General features: G+C 40.0%; 1 protein-coding gene across 2 annotated transcripts in view; it reads left to right on the top strand.

Annotated features, from left to right (window-relative positions):
* The window catches only part of LHFPL6 (LHFPL tetraspan subfamily member 6), a 239,412-nt gene extending 222,263 nt beyond the window's left edge, over nucleotides 1-17,149 (top strand). For both annotated transcript variants that reach the window (XM_028107823.2, XM_088022202.1), the window contains one exon: nucleotides 17,031-17,149. In XM_028107823.2, the coding sequence (XP_027963624.1) occupies nucleotides 17,031-17,149 (119 nt within the window). The remainder of the gene's footprint in view (nucleotides 1-17,030) is intronic.
* The last annotated feature ends 460 nt before the right edge of the window (nucleotides 17,150-17,609 follow it).

Here is a 17,609-nt window from a genome sequence, read left to right as displayed (position 1 = left end):
TCAGCATACAGTGAGTGAACCCCACTGGTGATCTCAGCCTCCCCCACATGGAGATCGGATTCTGTGTCGGTTCACAGCGTGAACACAAAGGCCATCAGTGTACATTGTGTATATAGAGCCAGCGTGTGAGCCTTATCACCTTAACAGCGGCATTATCTCTAGTGACGCTTGTAGGATGGATCCGATGCTAAGGGGCAAGGATTGGTAACTGTGCTAGCAGAGACTCAGCCGGCCAGACGGGACAAAGGGGAAACCATTTTTCATGTGTAAATCTTGCAAATGTGTATCTTAACAAAATTATTTACTGGGCCACGGAACAGAGGCCCATTTGATTGGTGTGATCATAAGAATTCAGATGCACTCACCCTACTTTTCTGACACTTAAACTGAAACTTGATTATATTTCTGGAAGCACCAGGGTAGTTTTATTTTCTTTGGCCATTCCTTTGTGTCGCGGGAATGCTACGTAGGCAAAGCATCTTTGCCACCTGTTTCCCGGTTATGGGGCTTTTACCAGAATTCAGGATGGGAGGATGCAGGACCTTGAGTCAGTGTAGAGTTTAAGAGGAAGGACCCAGAATGGATCCGATGGGAAAGAAAAACAATGAGCAGGCTTGGTGTGGTAGGATCAGGAACACCCCTGACAGCCTGGGTGTGAGAGGAAGTGAAGCGTCTTTTTCCTGTGCAGCCACACCCAGCAAAATCATCTGAATGTCTGTTTTTCGCATCTTCTTGGATCCATTTCTCTGACGGACCCACTCTACTTTGTTTTCTACCTCCACGTAACACTGCTCCTTTTTTGTTACATTGTGCCAAAATGTATGTAACATAAGACTGATCATTTCAACCATTTCTAAGCATGCAATTCAATGGCATTAAGTGCATTCACAATGTGCGTCCATCATCACTGTCTGTTTTCTATTTCCAGAACTTTTCCATCATCCTAAACAGCATCTGTACCCAGTAGACAATAACTCTCCATTATTTCCAACCACCAGACCCTAGGAACCACTGTTCAACTTTCTGTCTCTATGAATTTGCCTATTTGAAGTACCGCCTACACATGGAATCCTGCAAAATTTGTCCTTTGGTATCTGCCTTTTTTCACTTAGCATGATATCTTCAAAGCTCGTCCATGTTGCAGCACATGTCTGAACTTCATTCCTTTTTATGGCTGAGTAATATTCCATTGTATGGATACACCACATTTTGTCTATCTGTTCATCTAACCCTGCTCATTTTTTATCTAGAGATCTAGAATTGTTTTCACACTGGTGATTTATTTATATTGACATGAAGTACATCTGTTCACTGGTTTATTGATAAAAGAAGTTTGTTTTTTTCCTCATAACTTTATAATTATTTGCTTTGGCTTTGTGAGGTTAACTTTAAAAGTCAGGTAGGTAATGATGTGGCATACATACTTATCACCCAATTACTCAGGACTAGATTTTTGGTTAAGAATAACCCAGCATCAGCACCCTACTTTAGACTGGAACCAGGTAATTCAATTATAAACAAAGAGAAAGACTCTCCTACTGGACATTTGGGAGACCTGGGAAGGTGACTTTGGTCTCCTGAGCTACAGTATCCTCACTGGCGAAATATGGGAGATGACCAACATCAAGGGTGCGAGCACACCATGTGACAAATCTGTCCTGCTTGTTTTTTCACGTTTTACTGAAACACAGCCATGCTCGTGTGTTTACTTGGCATCCGGGGCTGCTTTTGACCTAAAATATTTACTACCTGGCCCTTTTCGGAAAGTGGTTGCCAACCCTTGCCTAGATGATCCTTCTCGAATGTCCCTTTGCTCTGAAATCCATGATGCTGTGATAGGCTAGGTGAGAGCTGCAGGAGTGAGGAAAAGATAAAGTCCCAAGGACACAGAAACGGAGGTGTGATGCACTTGTTCTTGACAAGGCTTAAAACGGAGGAAAGCCTCTGACCCGTGCAGGCTGGATTCCTTACCGTAGCCCATGACCCTGCGTCCTCCCGACTTGGCGGCCCCGCGCGACTGCTCACAGCCAGACCCACCAGGGATGACTTGGACGGCACGTAAACCTCCCGGGGTTTTTTTTCTCAGGGAGCATATGCTTTGCTCCTGTAAAATCTATCAGCTGGAAAAGCCCCTCTCCTTCAGTGGGAAGTGTTTCCCACGGGGCGTATGTACAACCAGTAGCCTGGAGGCACTTTGTGGAGCCAGAGGGACCCTTTGTGCCTCAGCGCTGCTCCGGCCTCCGCCTGGCGCCTCCAGGACAGGATGGACTCTGGGCTCCATTTCCTCCTCACCTGGACACCTGCGTTCTGCCCACAGACGCCCCTCCCTTAGCGTTTCACACTATGTTATGATCAATGCTAGAATGTCCCCTTTCTTTAGGTGAGTTTAATTTGTGGGCTGTTCGCTGTGGCCTGCTCTAGCGGGCCGTGGTTGGTGGCAAGGGGAGGAGGTTTTGTGGTATGTGGGGTGCAGCTAGAGGGCGGGGATTCCTCAGACCCCCCCCCCCGCTGAGTGCTGTACCTGTGCAAATGGAGTGGAAGACAGTGAATGCCTCTTTTCATGAGGAAGATTACACACCAGAAATCGCCATTGTGCAGATGTCTCGTTTTGCATGCCGTATGACCAACATATTTATTGAGTTCTGTTTTTTTATATTTACAAGCATAAAAGCTGCCCACTCATTTTATATGTGTGTGTGTGTGTGTGTGTATATATATTTATATTTATATATGTGGGGGTATGTATATATATATATATATATACACATACATAGTTAAATTTTTATATTCATTTAATTTTGATTTTGAAATGAGCTCAGATTTCTAGAAAAGTTATAAAAATAGAACAAAGAATTCTCATATAATCTTCATCCCGTTTCCCTTAATATTAACTTTTATCATATTTGCTTTATCATTCTCCCCCACCCTCTTGCTCTATTCTGTCTCTGTCAGATACGATGCCCCTCCAACCCTAGATGCTTAAGGGAATAATTCCTAAAAGTAATGTCCTTTTCCATAAAGTACAATTACCAAAATTAGAAAGTTAACATTGATGAAATACTCTTATCTAATCTATGGCCCTTACATTGATATATTTTAAGTGTAGAATTATTATGCATGCGAGAAATTGAATTTATTTGCTTTTCTCATAGTGGGTATTGCTTGTTCTGGATTATATTTCTGCTATGTGGTTTTCCATTTGCAGAAAATAACAAATGCAAGGTAGTATTTGAGGTCTCCAGATGCTCAAAAAAAAAACAATGCTTGCTGTCCAAGCCTACATTATGATATTAGAACATACTAAGATTTCAGAAAAGAAAGAATATATTACTAGTGTTAGTAGTGGTAATAACAGTAAATAGCAATGCCCTTTGTTCCTGATGTGTGTTTGGGCTCAGGCTACTGAACTTTTGGTCAAGTCCAGCTACCGTTCGTTCTGGGAGTCCAGACCTTTTGCAAATGAGTAGCTGTGCAGATATGAGACCTCAGATAGGTATTTTCTGGTAAATCCCTAAGTGCACGATGGTTAGCACCATTTGCTTGGGGGATAGTACAAAGTACTTGGGCAAAACTCTTCTTTTTTCTTCAGCTCCTCACCCTAAAGGTCAAGCTAAAACACTTGTATGGGGACAAGAGAGACACAACAGAGCAAGTTAAAATTATCGCTTTTTAGCAGAATTTTTGTGGGGTTTCAGAAGAGAAATTTATACCATTGTGATGAGCACTGGGTGTGATACGCAACTAATGAATCTTTGAACACTACATCAAAAACTAATGATGTACTATATGCTGGCTAATTGAATTTAAATTTAAAAAAAAAAGAATTAATTTGTAATTCAGAAAGATTTTCCCCCTGCAATCTGAGACCCAGATAGCACATAGTCCTATTTGAAAATAGGGCTTGCACACCAGTCACTGCCCCTCGTGGACTCCTCTGGAGACCCCTCTCCTCACTCCTTCTGCTCCAGCTACAGAATGAATGAAGCTGGACAGGATCAAATTTACAAGGCTGACATATATTTTCCTATCAAAATTCACCCATAACATATCTTCTTAGACCTGGTGCTGTTAGGGGCTCTTTGTAGATGCCCTATCTTATCTTTTCCAGAGAGTAAATCCCTGCTCTCTTTGACATTCACGGTTGTGAAAATACTTACTAATGCCATAGCTTGAGTGTGTCAGTCCTTACCAATGGCACTTCTGCATTTTATATTCTTTGTGTGTGGGGGGGGGGGGTTGGGGGCGGCTTTAAGTTCTGATCCAGTTTCTTTCTTTCTTTATTTATTTGCATTTTATATTCTGATTATTAACATCTTGGTTAACTCTGTGAAGAAAGTAGGGCAAACCAAGAAGGTAGGGGGAATATTTTAAGACATTCTTGCCTCCTCTTTTTTGTTGAAGTGGTTCCAGTGCTCAGAGCTAGATCATCATTCACTGAGGCATGCTCTGTGTTTGGGGGAAGAGGTATCATTCAACTTCCAGAGACTTCAAATCCCACTGTTCAATATCCTGAACTTGGGAATGAGGGGCAGAGCAGGTCGGTAAAGTCAGCCTACCATATTTGAGTCAAAAGCCACGGTCCTTGAGGAGAAACACTGGGGCCATGCACTATGGTGCTGCTCTAGAAATTTAGAAGGCATGAACACATCCACCCCTTGCTAGGGCATTTTGGGACATGCGGTGCTTAGGATTCGAGGTTTCTACCATGACACATACCTCCCCACTATCTATTTTTTCGGGAAGTACTAAGAGGGGGCATGCCTGCTTGTAGAAGGTACCTCCTGGAGCACATCCCTACGGGGTACAAAGAATACAATACAACTGGGACCCTGATTACCTGGGTGGTGCAGTCGGTTAAGCATCCAGCTCTTGGTTTCCGCTCAGGTGGAGATCTCAGGGTCCTGAGATGGGGCCCCGTGTCAGACTCTGCATTCAGCACAGTCGGCTGGAGATTCTCTCTCTCCCTCTGCTCTTCCCGCTCGTGCTCTCTCTCTCTTTCTCTAAAATAAATGAACAAATATTTTAATAAATAAACAAACAAACAAACAAACAAATAAATGGGGCCCTGAAGCTGTGTACAGGAGAGTTTATTCATCCAGTAATGACCAGATGGGCACCCGCCCAGGACCTTGAGAAAGACCCACACTTCATGTATTTTGTTCCTTCAGTCTTTTTACCTCTACATTTTGTACCCAGCCACCAAGTTTGGGTGTTCTGCTCTTCTCTTTTCAGACGTAAAAGGTATCATTTTAACCACTTGTTTCATTAAACATTTGAATTAAATAAAAAAAATTAAATAAATAAGTGAATTAAACATTTGAATTAAATTTAAACTTGTTTCTTTTTTACTAGAGACACCTTTGTTCAGTAACTTCACAAAAGAACAAATGGAATTGGTCCAGCGATTGATTCTTTTCATTCTTCGTTATTTTTGTTTGTTTGTTTGTTTTAATGCATATGCAGACAAGATGGTCTGAATATGAAGAGACATGAAGGAGTTTATTCAAGAGGAGAAAGACCTATCCAACTTTTGTCCCTGGTACTTAAGAGGACAAAAGTTTCTGTCTCTCCACTGATCCTTCCACCTTCGTGTGCCCTCATTATTTATCCAGCAAAAAGGATGATATTGAACATGTCTGCTTCTTTTCTACACAGGCTTTGCATTTATATCGTAGTACGGTGAACATTTTAAAAATCACAGAGGAAAGGTATTCCACCTTGATAAAGTCAGTCATCTTACGATATTTGGACTCAGGCCCTTGTGGCCACAAGTCTGGCAACTTGGCAGTGACCTAGTGAAAAAAGGAGGAAGCTGGGAATGGGTGAGGCTCAGGTTCAAATGCAGAGCCCGGGGAGGCCAACACACGTGGAGTTTTGTCAGAGGGCATGAGTGAGAGGGCAGGGCTGCCTGAGCTGTGTGTTGGGAGAGAGTTAAGGATAGTGTAAGTCTCTAAGGAATTTTGGAAACAAGGTTTCCAGGATCTGGAGGGGGCTAGCTATTGTTGGGGAAAAGTCATTTATTACTGTCTAATAAAACCCTAGTCACGAGACCCTCCAGATGTGTATCAGTGGGTCATATGCTTGGGGGATGATTGCCAACATGTGTCTTGGGGAGTAGAGATAAAGGAAGTTTCCAAAGGAGTTTTTATATCTTAAAAAAGACTTACAGGATCCTAGGGGTTGACTAAGATTGCCTTTTGCCCTTAGCAAAAAGTATCAACATCAAGGCAGCTGAGTCCCTAGAGGAATGTCACTCTGCCTGTTTCAAGGATTTGTCAATGGGCTCTAGGTAGCAAGGAAATTTAATAATTTTTCTTTTTCCCACATCAACAAGTACTATCTTAACACATGGAAATGGGAAAAATACATTTGATGTAGGACATCCTAATACATTATCAGGAGCACAGGAGAAAGTTCTGGAATCAGTTTGACCCAAGTTCGAGTCGAAGCCATTTATTTGAGATACTAGGCAAATTACTTACCTTGCATATAACACAATTTCTTCATCTTCACGATGGGAACCATGCTGAGAAAATATAATCAGATTTGTTTCTCTAATTTCTGGAAAGCATCAGAGGCAAAAATAATAAAGTGAGAGATGCCACTTGCAAACTGTCCCACACCTGGCTCACAGTTTATATACATGACGGCTGTTATATAATTATTAATTTCAGATTCCTGTCCTCAGCACAGTGCCTCTTCTCAGTACCGTGTCTGATACTCATTCCTGCCAGGAACCTGTATTGATCGTCCGCTGTGGTGCAGGCGTTGTACTGAGCACCAGGATACCAAAAGAGACCAGGCAGACACAGTGTCAGATCGTAGGCTCTGAAATGTTAATGAGACCAATTAATGAAAAAGCAGAGGTTAAACTGCCATTTCCTCAAAAGATGAAAAGATCTCTAGAATTCCATTGTTACTCTTAGTATGGCTGGATTCTTTGTACTTTTTCTTCTGTCTCTATTACTGATGTAAGCTGCACCAAAAACTAACTTGAGCCTCCCGGAAAAAACCAGCCACACACCTCTCGCACCCCATCTCCTCTTCCGGCCTGCCCTGGATCGCCGCCACAGCATCTTTTTCCATTGACTTGGCAGGTGACGGTGGTTTGCTGCTTTTTGTCCCATTAACCTCTATTTTATCTGTCAAGAATAGTATTCCCCATTGTTGAAAGCAGCAGTGTGCCAACCAAGCAAGCTTGGAGTCCTGTCTGATGGAGCATTACAGAGAGCAAAAGGGAAAGTTTAAACAGATTTGCTTCTTTAATTTCCTGAAAGGATCACAGACGGAACTTGCCCTCTAGCAAAATGCTTTTGGTTTGCATTATAATAACAAGCATTTATTGCCTTGACGGGGAAGAGAGAGGCCTTGGAAGAATGGCCCTGCATTTCCTGGTTTCCTTTAGTCCTGTTATTACTACTCAGGGACCACCATGCCATTTAAAACATAAAAACTTTCTTGGTAGCCTAATGTACTCAAAAACACTTTTTCCTCTTATTATTGTAAAACATGGTGCTAATTTCTTATTATTGCATGTGGGTTTGAGCAATGGGATCATGCTCAAAGAGGAAAAAAAAATCTCCTTTTCTTTCTCCTGTGGAGAAGTTCAAGGTACAGGGTGTCTAGTGTGCAGTTGGAAAGTCACAGAACTCTCACGAACTCTCGATATTTTGTATTTGTATTTATGTTTCATAAAAAAGAAATCCCTCTTGTATCTGATTAATTTCATCCGACTGAACTTCTGCAAAATATACGTGTAAAATATACAAGGGATGGTTTCAAAATAATGCAAGTGATGTGAGCGATCCTTGAGAATCGGTCTTACTAGAACATAAACTTTGTTAGGCCAAAGACCCTTTCTGTCTTGTTCGCTGCTGGGTCTCCAGCTCCTGTAACATTGCAACACATATAATAGATGTTCAAGATTTATTGACCAACGTTGAATACCTTACATTTCTATCTACTAATACAGATGAAAATTCTGGAGAGGAAGTTTTTAGGCTTCAAGCTCTCAAACTCTGGACGTGGTCACACCCAGCCCCCTCTCTTGCTTACACCCAAAGTGGCGTTCATTTCTTTCTTGAGCAGTGCTTTAACAAAACTTAATTTGCCCATATTTCTCCTTTCCCAGCACCCAAGTGCAAGTACACTCTTCTCTGGCCTTTCATATTTCCACTTGGCTTGCTCCTGCTCTTCTTCCAGGGCTCAGAGTGTATTTCACTTCTAATTTAAGGCTCACCTTCACTGATCTAAAGATCTAAAGATCCTTTGTGATTGGCTGTCTTAGCATCCTGAATTTTTTTTCTTCAAATCACACGTCTCAATTATCATTATATAATAATCTGCATAATTATTGTTTCATACTTCCTTGACCCAGACAAAACTCCTTGATAGCAAGGACTATATCTATCTTGTTTCCAATAAGATCCTCGGCACCCAGTGATTCCTAGTCAAAGTAGGCACTTAATAAATATTTGTTGACTTGATGAATGAATTGAGGGAGAGAGGAAGAATGGGAGGAAGGAATCAAGAATCAGGGGTTGGATGACTTAGTGTTTCTTTAGATTTGCCTAAATCCTATTGACACATGTTGATCTTACCAGATTGACCTTCGCCATTTCCTGCTTCTCAAAAGGTACTTGTGTGTGTGTATCTGTGTGTGTATATACTTTTTTGTATATCTTTTGAGGGTAGTTTGATGGGCTGGCTATATTTCTAAATAATCCAAAATACCAGAATAAATCCGTATTGATTTAATGATTCTGTATATTATGAATTACTTAGTAAGTGAAAGTCTTCATATCTGAAATAGAGGAATATTTTTCTTCTATATCACACTGAACATTAGGTGCTTATTTTGGATCTGAGCCAGTTGCTGAATTTAAATCACAAAATGTGTAAACTACACACATAAATTTGCATAGATGAGTACTTAGTGGCAATATCTGATGACATTCTCAAACATTTTCTTTTCCTATGGCACACTTTTTAAATAACTTTATTTAGTTTCCTTTCTATTTTCATCTAATAAACAGCTGGTTCGATGAGTTGACCACATGTTTTATGACACAACAAGAAGGGCTCCAGAAACAACAATTATTAGAAATACTTAACAAGGCATGGAGTTGGATTTGCCCCTTGGAAGACAGTAGTGTAGACACCTGCTGCTGAATGATGTAGGAAATGTTGGGGTTCAGAGCTGATGGCTAAGAAAGAATTCCTGAGATGTCTTCAGTGCAAAAAGGTGGTTTTATTAAAGCCTGGAGACAGGACTCGTGGGCAGAAAGAGTTGCCCTGAGGTTGTCAGGAGTGGCGGATTGTCTTCTTTCAAGGTGGGAAGGGGTTAGGAACAGGGTAAATCTCTAAGGAATTTTGGAAGCAAGGTTTCCAGGACCTCAAGGGGGCTAGCTATTGTTAGGAAAAGGTCATTTATCACTGTCTAGTAAAACCCTAGTCCTGAGACCCTTCAGATGTAAATCAGGGAACCATATGCTTGGGGAATGATTGCCAACATATATCTTGGGGGATAGAGGTAAAGGAAGTTTCCAAAGGAGTTTTTATATGTTTAAGTAGACTCACAGGATCCTAGGGGTTTGGGATAATGTTAGCCTAAGGTTGCCTTTTGCCCTTAGCAAAGTATGAACGTCGGCGCAGCTGAGCTCCCAGAGGAAGGTCATTCTACCTGTTTCAAGGACTTTGTCAATGGGCAATAAGTAATAAGGAAATTTGCCTTATTTTTTCTCTTTTACCTTTGTTTCCCACATCACCGAAGACTTTATCCTGTGGGTCCTTCAGTGATGGGAGGGCCTGGGTGGGTTGGGTAGGTGGGTTGTGGGGTTAAGCCTCTGACAACTGAAACCTCACAAAGCTTTATTATGAAAAAGAAAAACCAAGAAAGATTTTGTTCACTTGCTCTCGTGCAAGTGGGGAACTTAAATCAAGTTCCCCAGAGCAGATCCTGAGACAAGGATTCACGTTCAAGAAACCAGTAAGGAAATGGGAAGCAAGGTAGCGAAGGGGTAAATGCCAGGCAAGGGTGCAATTTGAGGTGAGGTCCCGGCCTCACCCTGAACTCACTGAGGCTCTGGAACATTCATTCCACCACAGATTTTGTCTCACCTGGAGGTGAGGAAACCGGCTTTCATACTTCTGCACCAGTCAGTCATTGGCTACTGGCCACACCAGGGGGCACTTAAGCTCTCTGAGAGTTGGGGCAACGAGGCTCCACACTCATGGGTCCTCTGAAGAGGGTCGCAAGGGTAAGCTGTTAGGAGCAGAGCACAATGAGAAGTTAAGGGTGAGAACTCAGGACCAACGAAAGGGTATAAGGGAATTAGGTAGAATATCTATACCATCTGCTACCAGCCTTGCCAGTTAAGAACCCCTATATTCTATTGACTTCCCTGGAGGAAAAAAAAAAAAATCATGCTCTCTCTCCTGGGTCCTAAGTAGTCAATTCTTTAGTAGCTTCTTTTTCATCTTTATTTAATACACATGGCTACTGTCACATGGACTATGTTCAAATAACTGCCTTCACCAGTTACTTTTTCTTGAATAAGTGTCCAATAATTAATAAAGAATTATGCCCTCTGCTTTTCCTGTTAGGTCATGGAAGTGTGTGTAGGTCAATACCTTGTTATTAATGAATGATTGATCGTGTTCCATGTTATAAGCCCTAGGCTGAATGGATTACCCACAAATTTTGCTGACTTCTTGAAAAGTTCTCAACCACTTGCCATCCTTTAGCTATCTATTAATTCTTCCTCCTAGATTTATTTAATCCAGCTAAAGAATAATTCAAAATGGAGATTATTCCTAAGATTTACAAATGGAGATTATTCCCCAGACACATTTGCGGATGGTTATAAGAAAATTTGGTCCACGAAGGGGACCCTGTTACCCTTGAAAAATTCAAACCTATTGAATCTGTGAGTGTTGATGGAGGTCATTGTGCCAATGAGACCTACCCTGAGGTAGAGATGTGATCGTTCAGGATCTGTTAACCTGTTACATTTAACACACTCTGTATGAGGCTGTAAATGCTATAAAGTTGGTTTGGGAACTTCTCTCCAATATTTCTGTGCCAAAACAGGACTAGAGTCGTTCTTACAATAAAATTCCAGATTTACTCTGTTTGTCAGGGACTGGCTATTTGCCTACTTTACTTCCTTTCTTTCTGTTTTTCTGTTACTTTGCCCTTCATTCAACATTTATTTAGTGAGTGCCTACTGTGAGCCAGGCACCGTTGTAGGGGTAGAGTAGGGAAGAAAATATGCAAATATCTCCCCTAATTGAAGCTTTCACTCAGTGGGAGAGACTGAAATTAAACACATGCACTCACGCGCACGCGTACACACACACACATGCACACACACGCACGCAGTATTTACAAAGCATGGTAAGTGCTTGCTGCAAAGGCGGTAAAGTGAGGTAGAGGAATAGTGTGACTTTGATGAAGCAGGTGGGGGCGGGGGTGGGACAAATCTTTACAGAGTTGCCATTTCAGAAGGAGCCAGCTGCCTAATGATCTGGACTAGAACTTTCTGAGTAGAAGGAATAATGAACGTGAAGCACCCAAGCCAACAACAAGCCTCAGGAGGTCCAGAGAGGGTAGCCAGTGTATCCAGAAAGAAGACAAGAGGGAAGTTGGTCATGAGTTTTGAAAAGTAGGCAGATAACAGGCTCATTCGAGTCCTGATAGGCCATTGGAAGGAGATTGGATGTTTGACAATCCATTAGAAAATTTTAAGTAAGGCAGGGTCTTAACAGGATTTATTTTTTACAAGATAGCTACCCGCTGTGCTGTTGGTGATGCCATAAGCAGGAGCAGGGAGACAGGAAGGCAGTGATGGCAGGGAAGACGGCTCGAGGGTGATGGCAGGCACTTGAGGAGTGGTAGTGCAGAAGGTAAATTTTGGAGAGAGAGAGGGAAAGGACTTGCCACTTACTACGGGCGAGTCTTTGGGCAGGTTATTGCATTTTTCTTGGGTTTAGTTTTCCCGTCTGAATGTACCTATCACATCATGTTCAGATTAGGATTAAATGCATTAATACTCACTCCATGTAAAGCTCTTCTGCAATTCAGAGCAAGTAGTAATCAATACATGTTTGCTATGTTTAAATTGTTACTAATATTCGATATGGAAAGGGAGAAGTCAAGGATGACACCCAGGGCAAAGACTGCACATAGCCTGTTGTCTGTGTCCCCAGGTAGTGTCCTCTTGAGATGTGGAGGCCCTTGATTTAATCTTGCTGCTGTTCCTGTATGGTCACAAGCCAGTGACTGACTTGGCTTTGCCTGATCTCCCCTTCTTATCTGTAAATGGGGCGAAGATATGAAGTCAAATTGTATGCTGCACTTAACAGTCTTTGTATTTTTCAAAAGAAAAGTTATTAATGAACAAGATAAAATGACTGGCTTGTTAAAAAAAAAAGGGTATAGTTTTCAGTCTATGGTTTATTGTGTTCAGTGACTGAAATCTAAATATCTGGGTGTATGTATCTAATGTAATGTATAAATGATAACAAAAGAAAAGGGAGGGAAATTGTTGTTAAAGCATTTTCTGATAAGATCGTAAGACTGGCTAAAAAAAGAATTAAAATTAGAGCAGAAAAGACAATGTTCAATGCAAGATATAGAGGCCTTCCATACTGTGCACACAAAAAGAATAATTTGAATGCTGTAAAAAAAATTAGGAAGGGGAGGATTAATGAACGCAGAAACCTATTTTATTAATTCAACTAGGAGATTCTGGGTCCGTGACTTCTTTTTTTTTTTGTTTGAACATGGAACCCAAGTTTGAGTCCTGGCTCTGAAGGGCATCTTGGTTGCTTTAAAGTTTTGGCGATTATGGATAAAGCTGCTAAAAACATCCATGTGCAGATTTTTGTGTGGACGTAAGTTTTCGGCTCCTTTAGGTAAATATCAAAGAGTGTGATTGCTGAATTGTATGGTAAGAGTATGTTTATTTTATAAGAAACCACCAAACTGTCTTCTAGAGTGACTGTACGGTTTTGCATCCTCACCACCAATGAATGAGGGTTCCTCTTGTTTCATATACTCACCAGCATTTGGTGGTGTCAGTGTTCCAGATGTTGGCCATTCTAGTAAGTATGAAGTGGTATCTCATTTTAGCTCGCAATTCCGTTATGACATATAATATGGAGTATCTTTTCATATGCTTATCTCCCATCTGTATATCTTCTTTGGTAAAGTGTCTGTTAGGATCTTTGGCCCATATTTAAGATCAGGTTGTTTTCTTATTGTTGAATTTCAAGGGTTCTTTGTATATTTTAGATAAGATTCCTTTATCAGATATATCTTTTGCAAATATTTTCTCCCAGTCTGTGTCTTATCTTCTCATTCTCTTAACACTGCTTTTCACAGAGCAGAGGGTTTTTTTTTCTTAATGTTAATGAAGTTCAGCCTTTCAGTTAATTCTTTCATGGATTGTGCTTCTTACGGATTGTGTCATATCTAGAGTCATTACCATACTCAAGGTTACCTAGGTTTTCTGTTATGTTATTTTTGAGGAGTTTTGTAGTTTTATGTGTTACATTTAGGTCTATGATCTAGTTTTTGTTAATTTTTGTGAAGACTGTAAGGTCTATGTGCAATTTCCTTTTTTTTGCATATGGATGTCCAGATATTCCAGCACCATTTATTGAAAAGACTATCTTTGCTTCATTTTATTGCTTCTGCTCCTTTTTTAAAGATCACTTAACTGTATTTATGTGGGTCTATTTCTGGGCTCTCTATTCTATTCCATTGATCTATTTGTCTGTTCTTTCACCAATACCACACCGTTTTGGTTACTGGAGATTCATAGTAAGTCTTGAAGTTGAGTAGCGTCCTCAAACTGTGTTGAAATTTGTTGAATTTTGTTCAATATTCTGAGTCTTTTGCTTCTTCATATAAACTTTAGAATCAGTTTGTCAATATCCACAAAATAACTTTCTGAGATTTTGAATAGGATTGCACTAAATCTATAGACCAATTTGGGAGGGGCTGACCTCTTCATACTATCAGGTCTTCTTATTTGTGAACATGGAATATTTCTCCATTTACTTAGTCCCTTGATTTTGTTCATCAGAGTTTTGTAGATTTTCTCATATAGATCTTGTACATATTTTATTAGATTTATACCCAATTATTTCATTTTGGGGAGTGCTAATGTAAATGGTATTATCTTTTAAATTCCAAATTCCACTTGTTCATTGCCGGTCTATAGGAAGCAATTGACTTTTGTATATTACCCTTGTATATCCTGCAACCTTGCTATAATCGCTTATTAGTTCCAGGAGTGTTTTGTTTGTTTGTTTGTTTTGTTTTGTGGATTCTTTCACATTTTCCATAGAGACAATCATGCCATCTACAAAGACAGTTTTATTTTCTTCTTCCCAATCTGTATACCTTTTATTTTCTTTTCCTGCCTAATTGCATTAGCTAGAACCTTCAGTAAAATGTTGCAGAGGAGTGGTGAGAGAGGACATCCTTACCTTGTGGGAAAGGCACAACACAGTACAATAGAGCAGTTTTCCTCTGCCATTTATTTTACCCTGAACATACTAATAAATTATTGGACTTTCTTATTGAAGTTTAATGATAACCATGTCTAAGCAGTTTCATCAAGATCATTGAAATGACAATCCCTCAAAATTTTCCTGAATTTCTTACAGGCACTAATGAAAATTAATCTGAAAATGAAAAGCTTTAAGTTTCTCATCATTAGGTATGATATTAGTTGTAAATGTTCTTAGATATTCTTTGACAAGTTGAGAAAGTTTCTCTCTATTCCTAGTTCACTGAGAATTTTTTTTTAATCGTGAATGGATGTTGGATTTTTGTTAAATCCTTTTTTTTTTGCATCTATCAATATGATAATGTGATTTTTTTTCTTTTAGTCTTTTGATGTGATACATTATATTAATTGGCTTTTTTTAAAGATTAATTTACCCATTTTGGGGGGGGTGGGCTTGAGAGAATCTCAGGCAGACTCCCTGCCAAGTGTGGATTCCTGGTGTGGGGCTTGATCTCATGACCCTGAGATCATGAACTGAGTCAAAATACTTAACTGACTGAGCCACCCATGCACCCCAGTAATTAATTGACTTTTGAATGCTGAACCAGCCTTTTATATTTGGGATAAATTACACTTGGTTGTGTGTATAATTCTTTTTATACATTGTTGGATTCAATTTGCTAATAGTTTGTTGAGAATTTTTGTATCTCTGTTCATGAAAAATAATGGTTGGTAGTTTTCTTTTCTTGTAATGTTTTGGTGTTAGGGCAATGATGGTTTTGGTGTTAGGGCAATGATGGTTTCATAGAATGTTAATGATTTCTGCTCTAACTCATTTATTTTCTTTTTTTTTTAAGATTTTATTTATTTATTTGAGAGAGAGAGAATGAGAGACAGAGAGCATGAGAGCAAAGAGGGTCAGAGGGAGAAGCAGACTCCCTGCTGAGCAGGGAGCCTGATGCGGGACTCGATCCAGGGACTCCAGGATCATGACCTGAGCTGAAGGCAGTCGCTTAACCGACTGAGCCACCCAGGCACCCTAACTCATTTATTTTCTTCTGCTAGTATACTTTGAGTTTAATTTGTTCTTCTTTTTCTAGTTTCCTAAGGCAGAAATTTATATTATTGATTATAAATCTTTCTTCTTTTCTAAGATATGCTTTTGATGCTATTCATTTCCCTCTAAGCACTCTTTCCTTTGCAGTCTACAAATTTTGATAAGTTGTGTTTTCATTTTCATTTAGTTCAAAAACTATTTTTTAATTTCTTTTGAGATTTCTTCTTTGGCCCTGTGTTATTTAGAAGTGTTGTTTAATCTCCACAAATTTTGGTATTTTCCAGTGATCTTTTTGTCACTGATTTCTGGTTAACTCCACTGTAGTCTAAGAGTAGACAGTGTATGATTTCTATTCTTTTAAATGTTTTAAGGTGCGTATGATGGCCCAGAATCTTTCTGTATTTTCCATGTGACCTTGAGAAGAAGGTGTATTCTGCTGTTGTTGAAGTAGTCTGTAGATGTCAGTTATATATAGTTGATTGATATCAACTACATCCTTTCAGATTTTTTCTGCATCTGTCAATTTCCAGTAGAAGAGTGTTGAAGTCTCCAACTATGATAATGGATTTATCTATTTCTCCTTGAAATCTGTCAGTTTTTGTGTCATGTAATTTGATGCTCTGTTGATAAGTACACACACATTATGGATTATTATGTCTCCTTGGAAAATTCACTCCTTTATCATTATGTAATGCCCTTCTTTATACCTGATAACTTTTCTTGCTTTGAAGTCTGCTCTCTCTGAAATTAAAATAGCTACTTCTGCTTGCTTTTCCTAATTATATTTTTAGTATTGTAGGTGTGTTGTTATTACCAGGAGTACTAATCCAACTCTGACAGGTCAGGGCCCATTTGAACCCTTTCCATTATGCTCTCATTTATGACATTTTAATTGAAAAGTGAGTGTTGACCCCAGAAAACCTGGGAATTTTTGTTCTTCAATTCAAAAGGTAAACTGTAAGTCATTCAGCAATTTTATATAAATAGCCGTATTCATTTTAGCATCATCCTTCAAATGGATCTCCTCCTCAGAGTGGTCCCTTTGCAGAAGGACTATATCTATATTTTGATTTTTTTCATTGTGCATATCAGTTTGAATGGTTTCTGTTAGAACTAATACTTTTATCCCCCCATCCTGATTGCTGTCATTCCTCCTTTTCTTCAACCAGAAGAGTGAGCATTGGTGGAAGAGAATAGGCTTCTATCTTCTTAGCTAGCAGGAGGCATGGGCCTGAGGTCCTTCTGAAATGCACACAGCCATTCTTTCTTCAGTATTGAGATAGCTTTCGGCACTTGTTATCTTTCCATTTGAGTGAGTACACCACACTTTTAATGGGTATTTCAGTTTTATTGCAGTACGCCAGGAGCATACACACTGGGAGAAATAACAGAGTGTCCTGAAAAGTCATCCTGATCTCTGCCTGTTTTCTCTCCCTCTCCTGTGTCCCTAGGTAAGTGTGAGATTGGCTGGGCCTACTATTGCACGGGGGCAGGTGCTGCCACAGCCATGCTGCTGTGCACATGGCTGGCTTGCTTCTCGGGCAAGAAACAGAAGCAGTACCCCTACTGAGATGGAGCCACCGGGAGCAAACAGAGGAGAAGATAGGCCAAAGGGGTCTGGAAAGACTGAAACATCCAGCTGCTTTCAAAAGGTGGAATAGTGGTTCTCTAATCCATACAGTGCTCGTGAAATGAAACCCAATGGAATGGTCAACATTACATAATGGCATAAAGGGTTGTGCAAGATTTGCAAAAGAAATGGAGAATATGGAGAAAGAGAGAAGAACGGACCAAAGGCTAAAAATATTGCAGGGTGTTGGGTGTTTCTATTCCACAGAGTATTGTTAATGTTGAACACATACACACACCAAACAAACCTATATATGCAAACAAGGATTTTGGATTGTTTTAAAAGATGAGGACTATGAAAATTAAAAGGGCTAGTGGAAACAGTATTATGTTGGGAAGCAGGGTAACACACAGATGTTCCCTGTAGGTTATGGCACTTCTGAAAGCACATACAGACATAT

This window comes from Eumetopias jubatus, unplaced genomic scaffold (assembly GCF_037043125.1).
Source record: "Eumetopias jubatus isolate StellerSeaLion01/CBP00866 unplaced genomic scaffold, mEumJub1_p1.0 scaffold_3, whole genome shotgun sequence".
NCBI classification, from domain to species: Eukaryota; Metazoa; Chordata; class Mammalia; order Carnivora; family Otariidae; genus Eumetopias; species Eumetopias jubatus.
The sequence above is the reverse complement of the archived record's forward strand: the minus strand, read 5'-3'. Positions and strand labels throughout refer to the sequence as shown.